The sequence below is a fragment of the Pelophylax lessonae genome (assembly GCF_965119305.1).
Source record: "Pelophylax lessonae genome assembly, chromosome: 1".
Taxonomy (NCBI): Eukaryota; Metazoa; Chordata; class Amphibia; order Anura; family Ranidae; genus Pelophylax; species Pelophylax lessonae.
In genome coordinates, this window is record NC_138768.1 from 211,734,538 (window position 1) to 211,753,021 (window position 18,484).

At 45.0% G+C, this 18,484-nt stretch overlaps 1 protein-coding gene across 1 annotated transcript in view; it reads left to right on the plus strand.

Moving 5' to 3' along the window:
- ZNRF3 (zinc and ring finger 3) overlaps positions 1-13,455 on the plus strand; it is a 238,633-nt gene extending 225,178 nt beyond the window's left edge. Inside the window, exons 8-9 of the mRNA XM_082266009.1 lie at positions 9,155-10,756; positions 12,974-13,455. Coding sequence (XP_082122135.1) covers positions 9,155-10,756; positions 12,974-13,005 — 1,634 coding nt within the window. The 3' untranslated portion in view covers positions 13,006-13,455. The remainder of the gene's footprint in view (positions 1-9,154; positions 10,757-12,973) is intronic.
- Positions 13,456-18,484: the final 5,029 nt, after the last annotated feature.

Consider the following 18,484-nt stretch of genomic DNA (forward strand, 5'->3'; position numbering starts at 1 on the left):
ACTGTTTTAACCACTTACCGCATACTAACGTACCCATACGTCGGGTAATTTTGCGGGGTTATACCGGGATGATGCCTCTAGCTAGAGGCATCATCCCGGTACCGTGGTTTGAAGCCGACAGTCGGCTTTCCGTCGGTAACGACCGATGCGGCTCGGGAGCCGCTCGATCGTTACCTGGGTGAGCGGGAGGGGACGCCCCCCCCTCCCGCCGCTTTCCGTGGCTTTGCTCGGGGCTCCCGTCCCATCGGGAGCCCCGAGCACCCAGCCGGCACGTCCGCCGGCTGGATGGAGTCCCGATGAATGCCGGAAACGGCATCGATCGGGTCTCCGATGACATAACCCGGAGGCGGCGTCCATGACGTCACTTCCGGGTTACTGTGCTGCAAAAGGCGGCAAATTTGAAAAACGGCTGTATGCAAAAACGCAGTTTTCGGCGTTTTGCATACATGGAAGTGTAGTGGAGGGGTCTAGGGTCTTTTAGACCCTCGATCCCTCCATAAAGTGTACCTGTCACTATATATTGGTGTCACAAGGGATGTTTACATTGCTTGTGACAGCAATAAAAGTGATCAGATTTTTTTTTTAAAAAAAACCTGTAATAAAGTAAAAAGAAAAAATAACTAGGAAAAAAAAAATTTAGCCGCCCCCGTCACAGTTAGCTCGCGCACAAAAAAACGTATACGCAAGTCGAGCCGCGAATGAAATCGCTGTTCAAACCACACATGTGAGGTATCGCCGCGATCGCCAGAGCGTGGGCAATAATTTAAAAAAAAAAGAGCTACACTCTAACTCTAAACTGGTAACCGTTAAATAAATTTAAAGTGTCGCCGATTGAGATCTCTATTGACCGTAGTTTGTCGCCATTCCCACGGGGGGGGGGGGGGCGCAATTTTAAACCGTAACATATTGGGTATCTATTTACTCGGCGTGACATCATCTTTCACAATATACAAAAAAAATGGGCTAACTTTACTGTTTAGTATTTTTTAAATGCAGTGAAATGTGATTTTTCAAATTTTTTCCAAAAAAATTGCGTTTTAAAGACCGCTGCGCAAATACCGCGTGACAAAAAATTTTGCAATGGCCGACATTTTTTCCAGAGTCTTTGCTAAAAAAATATATATAATGTTTGGGGGTTCTAAGTAGTTTTCTAGGAAAAAATACTGGTTTTAACTTGTAAACAAAAAGTGTCTGAAATAGGGCTGGGGCTTAAGTGGTTAAATTGGCATACAAATATATATTTAAAATGAAACCTTATTGTTTTGTGGAAATAACATGCCGTGGGCGGATTTCTGCCAGTCAGGCCCCTCCAGCCTGTGTCTTATAAGAGGGAGGTGAAGCCATTGTGTTTAGCTTGTTAGTGGGCATGGAGGAGAAGGGAGGGAGTGGACTGTAATTTACCACTGTCGCTGTGTATACACCCACATCTGTGACTCTACAGTCACATGGGCTGCTCAGGAAGTGATAGGAGGAAATACTCAGCATAGAAACTCACTAAAAACTGAGCATGTGCAGATTTGCCACAACAGCTGTAAAATCCCTAGCTGAATTGGGGACATGGACAGAAGGGGGGCGATAGAGAGAAGCCGGCTCAACTGTTTTTTTTGTAAAATACAGAAAAAGAATCTCATAGTGACCGAGTATAAACAGCAAGTTTTATAGCATTTGATAGTTTTTTATGATGTGGGTTTAGTGACACTTTAATAAAAGCATTACTGAACCATGAGAGCAGAGCTTTTTCCTTTTCAGCTTGAGACCCGCTAAACTAGAACATGCTGACTTTAAAGAGTGCCCACACATAAGTATAATTTTTTTTCCATCTTCTTAAAAATTCGAGAAATTACGATTTAACAGTATTTCTCTTTCATTCTGTGATGGACACAGCTACGGGACTACAGGAGTAGGACACTAGGCAGGAGAAAGCTTGACTACGCCTATGGGGCAGTCCCAAGAGGTATACTCCCACTCAGCAATAGGCAATCAGTTTTTTTTTCTGCCTAGTCAGGAATAAAGACCTAGTTTCTTGATGGGATCTCTAGTCCTGGCATTTTTTTTCCTTTTTAAATGAAATTTTTTTCCTACCTTTGTTATTTTGTTCCTGTGAGAATTTACTATCAACTGCCGGACTGGGCGATGGACTGGATAATCTAGATTCAGAGGGTCCCCCCAGTCTAGCCAGCAAGCGTGCGCAGGCCTCAGCTGTGCGCTAGGAAAGCTGCAACATAGCCCCACTGGACTGGATCTGGCCTGCGAGTTAAACGCATTGCGAGGGCGCATACGACCTGGCTTTGGCCTGATCCGGCCAAAAATTTAGGCTGTGGCTTTGCGGCCTACTGGTCTGGAGCTATGTGGGGCAGCTCCGGAGAGCCTCCCCTCCGCTGCCCCTGGGTGGTCGGCTCTGATGGGCGTCCACAAAAATTTAGCCAGCGGCTTGTGGCCTACTAGGCCATGCGGCCAAGTCGGGCGCCTCCGTTTGAGGAGGCTGGTAGCCCCAGTGGGGTTAGCTGAAGCCCCCACTCTTCCTTTGGATAGGATCCCTGCAGCTGGGCCTCCACAAAAAATGTAAGCCGTGGCTTGCAGCCTACTAGGCCATACGGCCAGCTTGGCGCCTCCCTTGGAAGTGGTGGCGGTTTATTTTTTGATGGCAGCCATGCCGCCATTATTGTGTAGGGCACCTGCCCTTTTTAGTGATGCGGGACCATTGGGTACCCTGCCGGGGCGTCCACATCACGGCGGGCGGCCCCGTTTTGAGGGGGCTATTTCCTGTTATGTGGGCTACCTCCTTGTCCAGTAGGTGGTCCATTCATGGGCCCTTGGACGGCGTCCCCCTTTGTGGGATCAGTCAGTGGCCCTCCCCTGATTGTTTAGGTGGGGTTGTCCAAAATGCACTCTTGTGGTCCCTAAGCGTTTTGCTATGCAGTATCCTTGTGAGGATTCCTTGCTTAAAAAATGGACGGTCCAGCCTGTAGTGGACCCGCCGGTTTCCAGCTTGAATAAATCTACCTTAATCCCTGTTGAGGAGTCCCCGACTTTTAAAGAACCGACTGATAGGAGAATGGAGGCTCTGGCCCACCATATTTTCACTGTGGTTAGTTTGGCACTTAGGCCTGTATTTACCTTTAGTGCCTTGGTGATGCAAACTCGGACTGAGTGGGCTCAACTTTTACGCCGGGGCCTTTAGGGGGAGCAACCTCCCCCTGCTTTTTGCGGACCAGTTGGTCCAGGGGCTGCAGTTTGTCTGTGATGCCTCTTTGGATGCGGCTCCCTTGGTATTTAGGCTGTCTGTATCAGCAGTGGTCCTTCGGCGTATTATTTGGCTGAAATGCCGGTCTGGGGCCCAGACTTCTAAGGAGGCCTTTTCTGATCTTCCTTTTGTGGGGGATCGCCTGTTTTGAGCTTCCCTGGATGACATAATTAAGGGTCTCACAGGGGGGGAAGAGTACTCTTCTTCAGCATGTAAAGAATGGCCCAGATGTGGGCCACTCATTAGAGGCTTTTTCGTCCCTCAGGGTCTCAAGACAAGGGATCAAAGCCCTTCAGGGCCTTCACCGGAGGTTCCAAGCGGACCTGGTCTGACAAGCCACAAGCGGGCTCTTTCAGACCTGCGGAAAAGACTTCCTCTGCATGAAAGGGCGCCCTTACCCGTATCTGGGGTGAGGGGACGTCTTTGCTGGTATCCGGACCCGTGGACCTCCCTGGTTCAGGACAAGTGGGTCCACAAAGTCATTTGGTCCGACTACAGATCGAGTTTTGGCCTCATCCTCCAGAAAGGTTCTTTCCCTCCAGTCTGCATTTTTCCCCAGACCACTTATGGGGTCTCTTTGGGGCTGTGCTTCCTCTAGGAAGGATGGCAAGGTATGTCCAATCCTGGACCTCAAGGTGCTAAACTGCTTTGTGCGGGTACAAAAGTTCCGAATAGAGTCCATTCGCACGGTAGTGGTGTCCCTACATCAGGGGATTTTCTAGCTTCTATCGACATCAAGGACACCCACCTTTACATTCCAATATGTGTCGGTCACTAGCGCTTCCTCTGCTTTGCCGTGGGCGAGGAGCATTATCAGTTTGTGGCGTTACCCTTTTGGTCTCGCCTCCGCTCCTAGGGTCTTCACAAAAGTGTTGTCCCTGGTGATAGCATTGTTGCGTCAGCGGGGGATCACGGTACTGGGGTACCTCGACCATATTCTGTGAGTGGAGTCTCCAACTGCTCTGATACAGTTGGAGATTACTCTGCAAACTCTGAGGCAGTTTGGTTGGATTCTGAACCTCCAGAAGTCTGCTCTGGTTCCGTCCACCAAGTTGGACTATCTGGGTCTGACTCTGGACAAAACTCCAGAAACTGCAGGATGCAATTGTTGCTGTTGTGCAGCAGACGGTCATATCTTAGGACTTGCATGCAGGTGCTGAGCAGTTCCGTTTGCACAGTTCCACAAGAGATCAATAAAAAATAAAGATTTTTTGTCAAATGGGACAAGGATCCACAGTCTCTAGACAATCTGATCCTGTTGAGGCGGGGTACGAGAGGATCCCTGAGCTGGTGGCTTCGTTCTCCAGCACTTCAACTGTGCAAATCTTTTCTCCCCCTGTACTGGACGGTGGTCACTAAGAATGCCAGCCTGTCCGGGGGGAGAGGCGTTCTCGGCACAGATTGTGCTCAGGGGTCTGGACTCTGGACTCAGTGTACTGGCACTCTGAGCGATCAGACCTTGTCTGGATCATTGGACAAATCGTCTTCAGGGGTGTCCGGTTAGGGATTCAATCGGACAGGGCAGAACACTTCGTTCCAGCCCTCTCTGCTGTACACATTCTAGGGCTGGAAAATTGGCAGGCGGATTACCTCAGTTGACAGGCGCTGGACCAGGGTGAATGGTCACTTCATTCGGAGGTGTTTCATCAGTTGTGTCTCCAGTGGGTAATACTGAGGTGGAACTGTGTTGGCCTCTTGCCTCAACAGGAAGGTACAGAGGTTTGTGGCATGGTCTCGGGATTCTCTGCCCGACGCCACAGACGCACTAGTGGCTCCTTGGGGTAAGTATCGTCTGATTTATGCCCCCCCCCCCTGTCAACCTCTGCCAAGACTTCTGCGCATCAACCTCTGCCAAGACTTCTGCGCAGGATTGAGGCAGAAGGGATTCTGGTCATTCTAGTGGCTTCAGACTGGCCTTGCCGGTATTAGTCTACCGATCTGGTACCACTGGTCGCTGATGTTTCTTGGAGATTTCCTCTCAGGAAAGATCTGCTGTCCCAAGGGCCAATCTTCCATCCTGCTTTACAGTTGCTGGCTTTAACGGCTCGGCTGTTGAAAGCCAGGTGCTGAAGGATGGAGGCTTGTCTGAATTGGGGATTCCTACACTGTTAAAGGCTAGAAAATCTGCTTCTAGGAAGATCTACCATCGTACTTGGAAGATATATATTGCGTGGCGTGAGTCTCTTGGGGTTCACCCTCACTCCTATTCAGTGGCTCGGATCTTCGCTTTCCTCCAATGGGGGGTTGAGCAGTGCCTGGCCTTGAGTACCATCAAGTGCCAGGTTTCAGCCTTGGAGGTTTTCTTTCAATGTCCATTGGCAACACATGCCTTGGTGCGTACTTTTCTCCAGGGAGTTCTACACTTGGCTCCTCTAGTACGGTCTACGTTGCCGCCGTGGGACCTCAGTTTGGTGCTGTTTGTTCTCCAGAAACCTCCATTAGAAAATATTCGTAAAAATATTTGTTCCCTGCTTACGTTGTCCCAGAAGATGGCCTTTTGGGTGGCTATAACTTCTGCGCGCAGGGTGTTGGAGCTGCGGGCGTTGTCTTGTCATTCACCTTATCTGGTGGTTCACAGAAATAAGGTGGTTCTTCGTCCCTGTCCTTCATTCCTTCCAAAGGTTGTCCCTGATTTTCATTTGAATGAAGACATTGTGTTGCCTTCCCTGTGTACCAGGCCTAAACATGCAAAGGAAATTTCCTTGCATGCCTTAGATGTGGTCCGGGCAATTAGGGCATACCTGGCAGCTACGGAGTCTTTCAGGAAGTCAGACTCTCTATTTGTGCTCACGGACGGACCTCCAAAACAGTTGTCCGCTTCCTCTGCGACCATTTCCAGATGGATCAGACAGACGGTGGTTTAGGCCTATTCCATTAGGGTTCAGGTTCCTGCTTTCCCTGTCAAGGCGCACTCTACTAGGGCGCTTAGTTCCTCCTGGGCTTTCCGTCATTAGGCGTCAGTGACGCAGGTTTGCAACACGGCCACCTGTTCGTCTCTGCTTTGCATTTGAATGAAGATATGTTGCCTTCTCTGTGTCCCAGACCTGAACATCCTAAGGAAATTGCCTTGTATTTCCTGGATGTGGTTCGGGCACTTAGAGTGTACCTGGCAGCTATGGAGTCTTTTAGGAAGTCAGACTCATTATTTGTACTCGTGGACGGACCTTGGAAAGGGTTGTCCCTTCTGCTGCGACCATTTCCAGATGGTTAGGACAGACGGTGGTTCAGACCTATTCAATTAAAGATCAGGTTCCTCCTTTCCCTGTTACGGTGCACTCTACTCGGGCGCTTAGTGCTTCCTGGGCCTTCCGTCATGAGGCGTCAGTGATTCAGGTTGGCAAGGCGGCCACCTGGTCGTCTGTGCACATTTTTTAAAAAATGTATAAAGTGGATGTGTTGGCATCTGCAAATGCTTCTTTTGGCCGCCCGATTTTGCAGGCTGCTGTTTAGAGGACCTGGTCCTCTTTGAAGGTGTGTTGTTTTTTTTTTTTTTTTTTTTTCAGGTGAGCTCCAGTTGTTTATGGTTGAGCTCCATGATATCTGGTTGGCTACGGTTTAGATTTGGGAATTTTTTCTTGCTGTTCTCACCCCTCATGTTTGACACTGCTTTGGGACGTCCCAATGGTCAAGAAGATAAGGAGTTGTGTCCATCAGTGAACGAAAGAGAAAATGGGATTTTTGACTTACTGTAAAATCCATTTCTCTGATGATCATGGACACAGCACCCACCCCTCTGTGGAGCTGGCTTTCGTCTGACACTGCTTGTAACAAAACGGAGTGCCTATAGCTTAGAGTGGGAGTCTCTCTCTCTCTCTCTCATTTACGCCTTCCCTCCTCTCAAGCTTCTGCCAAGACTTCTCCGCAGGATCGAGGCAGAAGGGATTCTGGTCATTTTATTGGCCCTGGGCTTGGTACTTCGATCTGGTGTGGCTGGTTGCCGACGTTCCTTGGAAGCTTCCTCTCAGGGAGGATCTGCTGTCTCAAGGATTGATCTTCCATCCTGCTTTACAGTCGATAAGTTGGCTGTTGAACGCCAGATGCGAAGGATAGGGGTTTATCGGAGTCAGTGATTCCTACCCTGTTGAAAACTAGGAAATCTACTTCTAGGAAGATCTACCATCGTATTTGGAAGACATACATTGCGTGGTGTGAATCTCTTGGGATTCATCCTTGTTCCTTCTCGTGGCTCGGATCTTGACCTTCCTTCAACGGGGAGTTGAACAGAAATTGGCCTTGAGTACCATCAAGGGCCAGGTGTCGGCTTTGGCAGTCTTCTTCCAATGACCGTTGGCCACACATGGTGCGTATCTTTCCTCAGGGTGTCTGACATTGGTTCCACCAGTGCGGGCTCTGTTGCTGCTTTGGGATCTCAATTTGGTGCTTTCGGTTCACCAGAAGCCTTCCCTTGAGAACCTTTGGGAGATTCCCCTGCTTACACTATCCCAGAAGGTGGCCTTTTTAGTGGCTATCACCTCTGCGTGCAGGGTGTCGGAACTGGTGTTATCTGTCGTTCACCTTACCTAGTGATTCACAGGGATAAGGTGGTTTTTCGCCCCTGTCCGTCGTTCCTTCCAAAGCTTTTTTTCATTTGAATGAAGACATTGTGTTGCCTTCCCTGTCTCCCAGTATGTGGTCCAGGCAATTAGGGTGTACCTGGCAGCTATGGAGTCTTTAAGCTACGGAGTCTTTAAGGAAGTCCGACTCTTTGTGCTCCTGGATGGACCTTGTAAAGGGTTGTCCGTTTCCTCTGCGACCATTTTCCAGGTAAACCAGTCAGATGGTGATTCAGGCCTATTCTATCAGGGGTCCGGTTCCTCCTTTCCCTGTCAAGATGCACTCTACAGGGGGGGGGGGGTTTAGTGCCTCCTGGGCCTTCCGTCATCAGTCGTCTGTGACGCAGGTTTGCAAGGCGGCCACCTGGTCGTCGGTGCACACTTTCACAAGGTTCTATAAAGTGTATTTTTTTGGCTGCAAGGTTTTGCAGGCAGCTGTTTAAGAGGACCTGATCCTCTTTGAGGGTGTATTTTTTTTTTTTTTTTTCAGGTGGACTCCAGTTGGTTTGGTTGAGCTCCTGTTTACCTGGTTGGCTATAGTTTAGCCTTGGGAATTTCTTTTTTGCTGTTCCCACCCCTCGTGTTTATATTGCTTTGGGACGTCCCAACGGTTAAGAATATCTTGAGCTGTGTCCGTCAATGAACGAAAGAGAAAATGGGATTTTTGACTTACCGTAAAATCCATTTCTCTGATGTTCTTTGACGGACACAGCACCCACCCCTCTGTGGAGTTGTAATTCTCCTGACACTGCTTGTAACTAAACTGAGTGCCTATAGCAGAGAGAGGGAGTATACCCTCTGGGACTGCCCATGGGCATTTCTGCCTACGGTAGTGTCCTACTACTGTAGGGGGCATTATAACCCAATGGTTAAGAATATCAGGAGCTGTGTCCGTCAATAAACATCAGAGAAATGGATTTTACGGTAAGTAAAAAATCCAATTTTTTCTGAAATTATATTGCATCCTACTAAAATAGCATTTTCGTGATTTTCGTTGTGATTTGAGTTTCCCATTCCTTTTAGATTACTTTCTAAAGTAATCTAGAAGGAATGGGAAACCTAAATCACAATGAAAATGCTATTTTAGTAGGATGCAATATAATCTACTACATTTGCTGACTTTCTCTGCAGTCCTTGGACAGGCTTTTAGAAAGCTTATAAAATGAATGATGTAAAGAAAAAAAGCTTTTAAAATTAGCTTTAAACATTGTTCTAGCTATATAAATAATTTTTTTACAGTTATGCATAATGCTATGTTATCTGAACCTGTAGAAGACTTGACTACTACCAAGTGCTCTATAATTCTACATGTGTTATGCAAGTGACATACGTTAATGTATTTGTTTTTCCTCCTTAGATCAAAAGAAAGGAGGTCATGGTGCCATATGTGTGGAGAGTACAAGCGGTCATAGCCGGCATCAACAGCAGCAGAGAGTTATTCTACCAGTTCATTATCCAGGGCGCGTGCAGAGGACTGGACCCATTTCTGCATACCCAACTCGCACCAGCATGGGCCCACATGGCAATCCCATCACGGTACTTACTGTGGAACGCCCAATGGAGCCTGAGCTATGCCCTGCCCGGACACCTGCTTTTCTGGCAGGATACAGACCTGTATCACTGGATCAGTCATCTACAGGACATCATTGTGACCTGGAGCACCCTCCTTTTTCAGCCCCACAGGCTAGCCATGGCTTCCGCCGTTCTAAATATAGTGGGAGAGGTTTTAATACTGCCACTTGTTATTCTCAATATGAGACCATGTATCAGCACTACTACTTCCAGGGTCTGAGCTACCCACACCACCAGGAAACCACAGGGGGTAGTCAGAACTCTCGAGGAGTAGAAAAGGGCATAAACCATCCCTTTCAGACAGGTACTAACTTGCTATACCAGCCTGCACCTGCCATGATCCACATGGCACCACATTCGGCTGGTGGGAGCTGCTACCTACACAGCCAGCATCAACATCGTTCTGTATGCAGTGGCTATTTGGCTGATGTTCCATGCAGTGACAGTAGCTCCAATTCCAGTGCAAGCTCTGCCCAGGGGCATGCATCATCTAATGACTCCATGCTGGACTGCACGGAGGCTAGCAACCAGGGAGTATATGGTAGCTGCTCAACCTTTCGAAGCTCTCTTAGTAGTGACTTTGACCCTTATGTATACAGGAGTCGCAGCCCTGCAAGGACTGGAGGAGGGGAGGCTGCAGGTTTTGGGGGGGAAGCTGGAACAGGACCTGGAAGAGGTAGAGTGGACTGCAGACCTCATCAAACCTTTCCAAATTCTTCCTCCCGGGATCGCCTGTCCAGCTGCAGCTTGGAGATGAATTACAGCAGCAATTCTTCACTGGAAAGGCGAGGGGCAGCCTTGGTTTCTGGGGTAGTCCCAGATACCTCTTGCTCCATCTCGCAAGGAGGTGGAAGAGACTGGCGGGGGCCTGACAAGGGCTGCCCCTGCTGCTATCAGAGGCCAGCTGGGGATCCCAGTCCAGAATGCACAGGCTTGTACATGGGTCCAGAACCTCAGCAAGCAGCTGCCACGCCCTCCAGTGGAGGCCTGTACAGTGTTACCTCCAGCCTTTTACATCGGACAGATCCAGGGACAGTACTTGGTCACTCTGCCCGGCCTTGCTGCCTCTATGAGGAAAATCATGGAAGCTGCTACACTGAGGACTATGCAGTCAGCATTCAGTACGCCCTGGCAGAGGCTGCAGCGGCAGCTGCTGCTGCTGCAGTAGCTGGATGTGAGCCTGGTCAACCTATCCCCATCATTCCCGAGGACCCAGGCTGTGAGGGTGGCCTGGACTGTGTGGGACATGTCTCCTGGGAGATGGAGGGTAATGATGAAGATGAAGAGGAGGTACTGTACTGCCAAGAAGGACCTTGCTGTTCATTAGTAGAGGAGACACGTGCTCTTTGTCAAAGCACAGGAACAGAGGGATCTGGAAATCTCACAGGTGATTAGAGTTTTTTATGGATTAATAGTGTCTTCTTTTACCTATGTATTAAACTGAGAAATAGACATTTTGGTGTCATGAAAGTAGACTTTTTAGAAGTTTTAATTCTATTATAGATAATAGACAGTACAAAAATGTCTATCATCAGAGTTATTCCTTAGCAAGGTCATGTCCATTTAATGATATGTGCTGTTTTTACAGGATTTATTAAACTGTAGATAGTTTATGGTTTTTAGGTATACCTGCATCACTCCTGTACACCTCCACTGTGTGCTTTATGTGTATAACTTTCATTTCTTTGATGTGTGTCACAGTATCATACCCTTCTATATTTAGATACTAATCTCTGATTTAAACGTTGGATAACTAAAACATGCTATTTTTGTTGTTGGTGGCATCTTCTGACTTCTTTGCCTGATTTTTTTTTTTTTTTCTCTACCAAGACTAATCTTTATGCCATTATAGTAGCATGCATAATCGCACATGATTGAGGTATTGGGCGATCATGCAAGAATGATAATTTCTACGTCAGCTTTCCTTTTCCCAGCTAGTAATGGAAATCAATAGCTACTAAAATCTTTGACCCAGTGAGTTCTCTACCAAAGATTGGTCAAATCTCGCCAAGACAAAGCCTGTATAGCTTAGTTAAAAATTTACATTAACCCTTTGACACTGACGTAACACAAATATGCAGCCCCGCTGCACTGGGCTTTTTCTGTGGGGCCACATGTTTGCGTATCTCCCTTTTGTCTGGAGCGCGCTCCAAGCATAGAGACCGGGGGGTCTCACTGAGAGTCCTGGGCCCCCATAGGAATGATGGGGACCAGGAACTCCCGATTCTGGGTCACCTGATCGCTGTGTTAGCCTCTGATTGATTACCAAGATTTGTTTTACCCTTAGGTGTGAAGGGGTTGAAGTGGTTCTAAATGCTCAAGGTTTTTTACCTTCATGCATTCTATGCATGCTAATACTTACCAGAGCCCCATCGGGATCCAGCAAGGTGCGCGAGTGTGTCAGCTCTCTGGAGACTTTCTCCTCATTTGCTGAGACAGCAGCGGGAGCCAATGCTGCTCTCAATCAGCTAGTGAAGAGAGAGAGGAGGAGGGGGGGGGGGCCAAGCCGTGGCTCTGTATGTGAATGGAAGTGAGCCTGCATGGGTGCCCCCACAGCAAGCTGCTTGCTATGGGGGCACTTGGCAGGAGGGAGGGGCCAGGAACGCCAGCAGGGGACCTGAGAAGCAGAGGATCATGGCTGCTCTATGCAAAACCAACTGCACAGAGCAGATAAGTATGACATGTTTGTTATGTTTTTTAAATTGCCTTTAATATCACTTCAAAACAGAACTCCTGGGAAAAAAAAAGATGTACAGTGCCCACATTCCACCCCACAATGCGAAGAGCAAGTGCTCACAAAATCTAGAGGTAGAGGAGTAAAATATAACACCTACCTTATTCCTTGCTGCATCAGCTGCCGGTGCTTTCCTCTCCTGTCTCATGCTCCAGGTTGTGACTTTACAATCCTCACATATAGTGCAAAGTTTTTTCAACTTTATTACTATTATAAGGAATAAACAACATCTCTAGTAATAACATGGGCCATGATAGGTCCTCTTTATGGACAGATGTGGGGTCTATTAGACCCCACTTCTCTCCTCCGGCCCCCAATGTAGCCGATCAGACACAGATCGGTTAAATCAGCTGCTTCCCTGGCCGGTAGGGGCCAGGTAAACAAAGAACCGAAACATCTGTTCCTCTCACTGTGTGCCTAGAGCTGGAGGCAGCCAGTCTCCAGTCTCATCCTTACTGGGCTCTTTGATTACATCGGAGAACCTGGTAAAGGCGGCGGCAGGAGGAGGTTGGGGCCCTCTTCCGCCACCTGTAAAAGTAATCCAGCGGCTTGTTGGCTTCTCGGATTACTTTTACTTTGTGCAAAATCGCCGGGCCTTAAAGCATATATCTCGATCATTGCTGCAGCGATGATGGAGCTATTACACTTCCCATCCGAGGACATTTATAAACACAGGACAGACAGGAAGTGGTTAAACTATGTAAAAATAATGTAATTGAATGCAAAATAATTTTATTGTCCTGCTAAGTGCGTCATCTAACAGTGCTCTCTTTTGTCCCTGCTTTGGTGGGACCAAACTAGTTGACATGTTAGGTATTATGACTACATGTATTACAAGCCATTTGACCTATTTGTCTTTTATTTCAACAGGCCAAGACTGCCACCCAAAAGAAAAAGACTAAGCATTATGGGTACAGACCTCTAGGACTAGAATGGAACTTGTGGGATCTATAATAAACTTTATTTATAAAAAGAAATAAATCACAGTTGTTTCGGTTTTACCATCAATTGGCCGCAAAACTCACAACCTTCTGGAATTCACCACATCGTACAACCACTTTTACTTGCTTTATTCCTTGGACTCAAAAGTCTGAGCATCTGTGTTATTGTTTAGTTTTTTTATTTTTTTTATCATTTATTTTATAAATATATATAAATATAAATATATATATATATATAATATTTTTGGTTGCTGTTTAGAACTTTTTCCTTGTGAGTTTGTACATGCACAAGATCTGTTTTCCTGATGAAAAAGAGATATATATATTTTTTCAATAAAATAAACAAGAAAATATTAATATTATTTTTATTTGTTGGCTTTGTAGCCAGGAAAAAAAATCAAAAAAGAGCGATCAGGGTTAACTTTTTTTTTTTTTATCTGCCTCTTTAAAATGACATGTTTATTTTGAGCCTTTTGCATAAAAATATCCTGATTTTGTTTTATAAAGCTGCAGTTTGTATTGATGGTGCATTCAAAGTAGTGATAATAAGCTAAAACCACTCTTATGTTACAGGATTTTGTTCAATGAATGTATTTGTATACTGAGGAGATATATATACTTTTAAAATATATAATTGATAGTTAATGCCATATTTTCTAGAAAAAAAGGTATCTGTAAATGAGTAGTCACGGGCAACTTAAAACTGGAACGCTGATGCTGCCTTTTTTTTTTTTTTGTGCCCAAGTGGGTCATCAGCAGTACTTTATACATCGGGGGTGATCTAATAGAACTTATGGTAGGTGTTGCTTGTATCAACCAATTGGATATCATGCTCTTCTTGCTTGTGTTAAAAGAAAAAAAAAAAGACAGTAAAAATTTGATTGGCTGCTGTAAGCATCATCATAATCCCACATTGCTCTATTAGGTTTCATTTAAAAGATCTACAATAATAGGCTTGTTAGGTACTTTAAGAGATACCATCATTTGCCCATTCAGGGAAGAGTGACCGTGTCTGCTGATAAGCCAACCCTCACCAGGGTATACTCACTGATACACATCCCCTCACCACCTCCTCATTGCTGGAGTCAATCCTGACATCACTGCCCCTTTATTATTTCTTATAATCCATCCACTTTGCTGGAGGCCACCCAGAGTAAGCTCTAGTGTCAGAGCTGACCAAAGTGGATGACATCACTACTTTCCCCCACCATGTGACCATATTCGTTGCTGATAATTGGGTGCTCAGCCCCAAGCACTATCGTATGGGTAGGATCACATGCTCCTTCATAACCATGAACCATTAGGTCAACAATGGAGCAAGGAGATAATGTGAGTATACTTTGCATGGGGATAGGCTATGTCACATTGCCCTAAATAGACAGGTGTAAGTAGCTCTTTAAAGTGGAAGTAAACCCACCAGTTTAACAGTTTCAAAAAACTTTATGTACAGCCACATGTGCATCTTCCTTGTGGGACTAGTCATTCCTGTGGAAGATGCGGCAAGCAGGATGTACCTACAAAGCGCTGTACAGATCTGTTTTGGTCAGAAAGTAGCTATACTGTACTGTAACTATAGTACTGATTTTTTTCCTGCGCTTTAACATCACCTATAGGGAAGGTTCATCTACAAATAAGTATACATTGGCCCTCAATTATAACTATGCATCTGGTAAAGTAGCCCTTATTCCAAATGGTAAGCAAGCCTTTTAGTATTTAGCATGATTAAAGTATTGTCTGCAGCAGCTTGCTGATAGCATAACCCTGAGTCCGTTATTTTTTCCACATACAGATTGTGGAGACTAAAGCCAGACATGGATAACCACGGGTTGCTGGAAAGAAAATCCCTCGATTCCCTTACAACACAGTCAGTGTTGATGAGGAATCCCACTAGTGGATTTATTGTGTTCTGTTGTGACGTGGCGCAGGGAGCCTTCCCTGCCAGGATAACACAGTGATTATTGCTAGTGGCTATAGCCGCTGGCAATAATCGCATCCTAAAAATTCAAAATGCTGGTTGTACCTAAGTTGATTGATCAACTTTGGTACAATCAGCCTACCCATACACAGTTCAAATCTCAGCCAGTCACTGATAAATTGGCTGAGATTCAAATAGCCTACGGCTGACTTAAGCAGTTTAGCCACATCATTTAATCATAAGCTGCTAAGGCTACTTTTATAGTGTGTCTCTCCACAGGTTCCTTTCAAAGTTATGCTAGCAACCTTCTTGGGTCAGATAAATACAGGCTACTGGAAGTGCTAAAAATACTTACCTTTAGTAGAAAAAATGCTGCTCCATATACCCTCTAATGCTGCCTATGTGACCAAGTCATCTGGTCATGTGATCTTTGCTGAAAAGAACCAGACGATATTAGGGTAATTACACAACATTGCTAACATATGTTACATATTACCACTTACAGGACTGTTCATGATGCCTATATCAGCCAATCCTAGTCTCTTCCATACTGCGATTCAAGATTGGAAAATGCAACCTAATTGGGGTTACTTTGGCCCCGGGGGGGGGGGGGGGGGGTACATCCTTCAGACACTTGGATATTAGGAACCTCTTGTATCCGCTCTTATTAAATTATACACCGAATATTGATGCAGCCCACAACGTCCACTTTAAATAAAGCATTCTAAGTTTAATCTAGTTTCCACTAGAATAATGCAGAATTTAGGCACTTAATTGGTCTATTGTAAAGTAATTACAATATAAGAGCATAATTGGGTGGTATTTTTACCTCACTGGGTGGCTGATTTAAAGTATCTATGCTGTTTTATATTTATGGCAAAATGCTGAAAGGAATTATGTAATTGGGTAAAAAGTCCTTTCCTTTAGTTCTCATATTGAGAACTGTCATTTTCTAATGCATACTCACAGGTTAATATGCTGCTGATTTAGTATTTATATAAAAAAACTATTGAACGATGTTAAGGGTTAAGTTAAAAAAAAAAAAAAAAAGGAAAAGTATACGCTGGGACCTATTGTCATTGAAGCTTAATTTTCCTACTGGCATTCTGCAAAATAATACTTTATTTCCACTTTCAAATTCTGTTCAATGTGAATTCTAGGTGAGAAATCCTAAAAATTTAAGTAGAACTATATGACACTATTGCTAATTATTCACAATGGGCAGGAATTTATCAGAATTGGAGCTAACAGAATCTGGTTCAGCTGTGCCTGGCAACCAATCAGCTTCTATCGTCAGCTTGTTCAGTTAGCCTGGGTTCCCACTGATGCAAATTTTATGACAGGAGAGTGTGGCCGGCTCTCAATGGAGGTGGTTCACACAGCTCCGGGGGGCGGCCGTGGTCAACATTGCAGAATGGTCATGTGCGTCTTTGGCTCAGTTTCAGGTGACCCGCTGCCGCAGCAAGTGTGGACCCACCCTTAAACTTTGAATTAGAAGGCTGAAAGCTGATTGGTGGTCATGAACAGCTGCTCCAGATTGTCGTCTTAGGTTTTGATGAACTGCCCTCACTGTATGTACCACCATGTTTTTACTGATTAATTAGATCTTTTAACTCTGTACAGCCAGTCTTGTGATTTACACACCTCTGCTACACTGGACAACCAGGGACAGCACTGTTTCTTCCTTGTTCAGCTTTACTGCTTCCTGGATCATCCCACTGCTAATTGGACAGAGGTGACTACTCTTTGCCCAGTGTATAGGCAGGAGAAAGATGAAGAGCAGTAATGGTAGTGTAAATCACAAAACTACCTATGCAGATTTAAAAATGGTATGGTATGTAAAACAGTAAATCTACATGTATTTACAATGTGTGTTTAACTGGTAAATTGAAGCAGAACATAGTATCTTAGATGGAGCAATAGAAATGAAATACATAGAATTTGTTTTGTCTCCTCCATATATTTGAGTTCAGCGTAGATGACCGTTTAAGTCGTGCACCTCGCTTTTAGATCTGGCAGGCGCTTTTATTTAGGGTATATATTTAGGAAGATCTAAGTAGAAACTATAATAGATGAGGCCAGAAAGTAATTCCATAACTCACTTATAACTGAAACATTGGCTTTGGCTGCTCTGATCCACAAAAGGAGACTTCTGTTTTTGTTGCCTTTTTTAATGCACAACAGATTTTGGTTGCATTCCCACTGATATTAATCCAGATCACAAATGTATGCTTTTGCAGGTGCACTAAACCAGTCTGTCCATGGTACCTGAAGCATCAGCAGATTCTTGTTGTGCAATGTTTAAACTAGCAGACCTTTTCATTTCGGTAGCATGCAGGCTGGTTTGCTGCAGTATTTTCTTTTCTAGGTAAGTATTCATTGTTGTACTGATAATGCTCTAGTTTTTCACTTGCAGTTTACAATGTAAACAGATGGTGTCACTGTAGAGCTTGCAGAAAATGTCTGGTTAAAGAGGCAGAAAAATGTGAAAAGTTAACTTCGTTCATGGTTGCTAATACTACTGTAGGAAAAAGACTTCTGTCAGACAGCTGTTAGTGAGGAAACTGGTCTGTTCTGAGCTCAGGGTAACACCTGCCTTAGGTAAAGATATGTGATGATTTGGGGGAATTTTAATGCTATGCTGAATTGGGTACTTGTTTGTCTTTGTGTGTTGAAATGTCTTGCAGAAATGTAAAACCGCAGTACTAAATAGAGTGGGATTTGCTTATGAAAACGTGCTGTACTAACTTGAAGTCTACAGATTAATGTAACCTAGTATTTAGCATTGTTTAGATAATTCCATACTTTTGTCAGTGCTTCTGGAGACCTGCGTTTATGCTTCTGGTCTGGTTTGCACTGAAATATGTAATGCTGCTAACGTGCCTAGCTTGCCAGGAACAGTCGGCCTTGTTTATAGAAGAATAGAGGCGGTGTTTATAGCAGCCAGTCAGATTCCAGCTGATTTTTGATTTGCTGCTGTGTCGGTGCTTCCATATTTCCTTCCTTCCAGATTTTAATCAGACACATTGGGGATCATTTATTAGGCAACTGAGACTGTTCACTTAGCCCAGTGCATATTTAGCTCACTGAATGAAGTAAAGCTGTGTTCATGTTAAGTTATCCAATAAAATAGAAGCAAAAATCATGTTTTTTAATTATGTTTATTTTAAATTTAACTCAAAAATGATTTGGTTAGCGTTGTGCCGATACTAAGCATTTGCTTAGTACTTGTACTCATGCAAATGCCCAGATACTTCAAGTCGCAGCGACTTTGAAAAGGTTCCTGCGCTACTTTTTTACAATTTCATTGCTACTTGCATTGACTGCTGTTAAGTGAATCGTAAGCCGCAAAAAAATCAGTCCAAATCGCTCTGATCGGCAACTTTGAAGTACCGCAATTTCAAAGCCGCATTGGTGTCAGCCAGGCTTACAGTTCATATTTATGAAGAAACAGTAATTTTTTAGTCTAAAATAAACTGTCACATGACACTAAAAATGGATATCGGTAATGGTTCTCATCGAGTA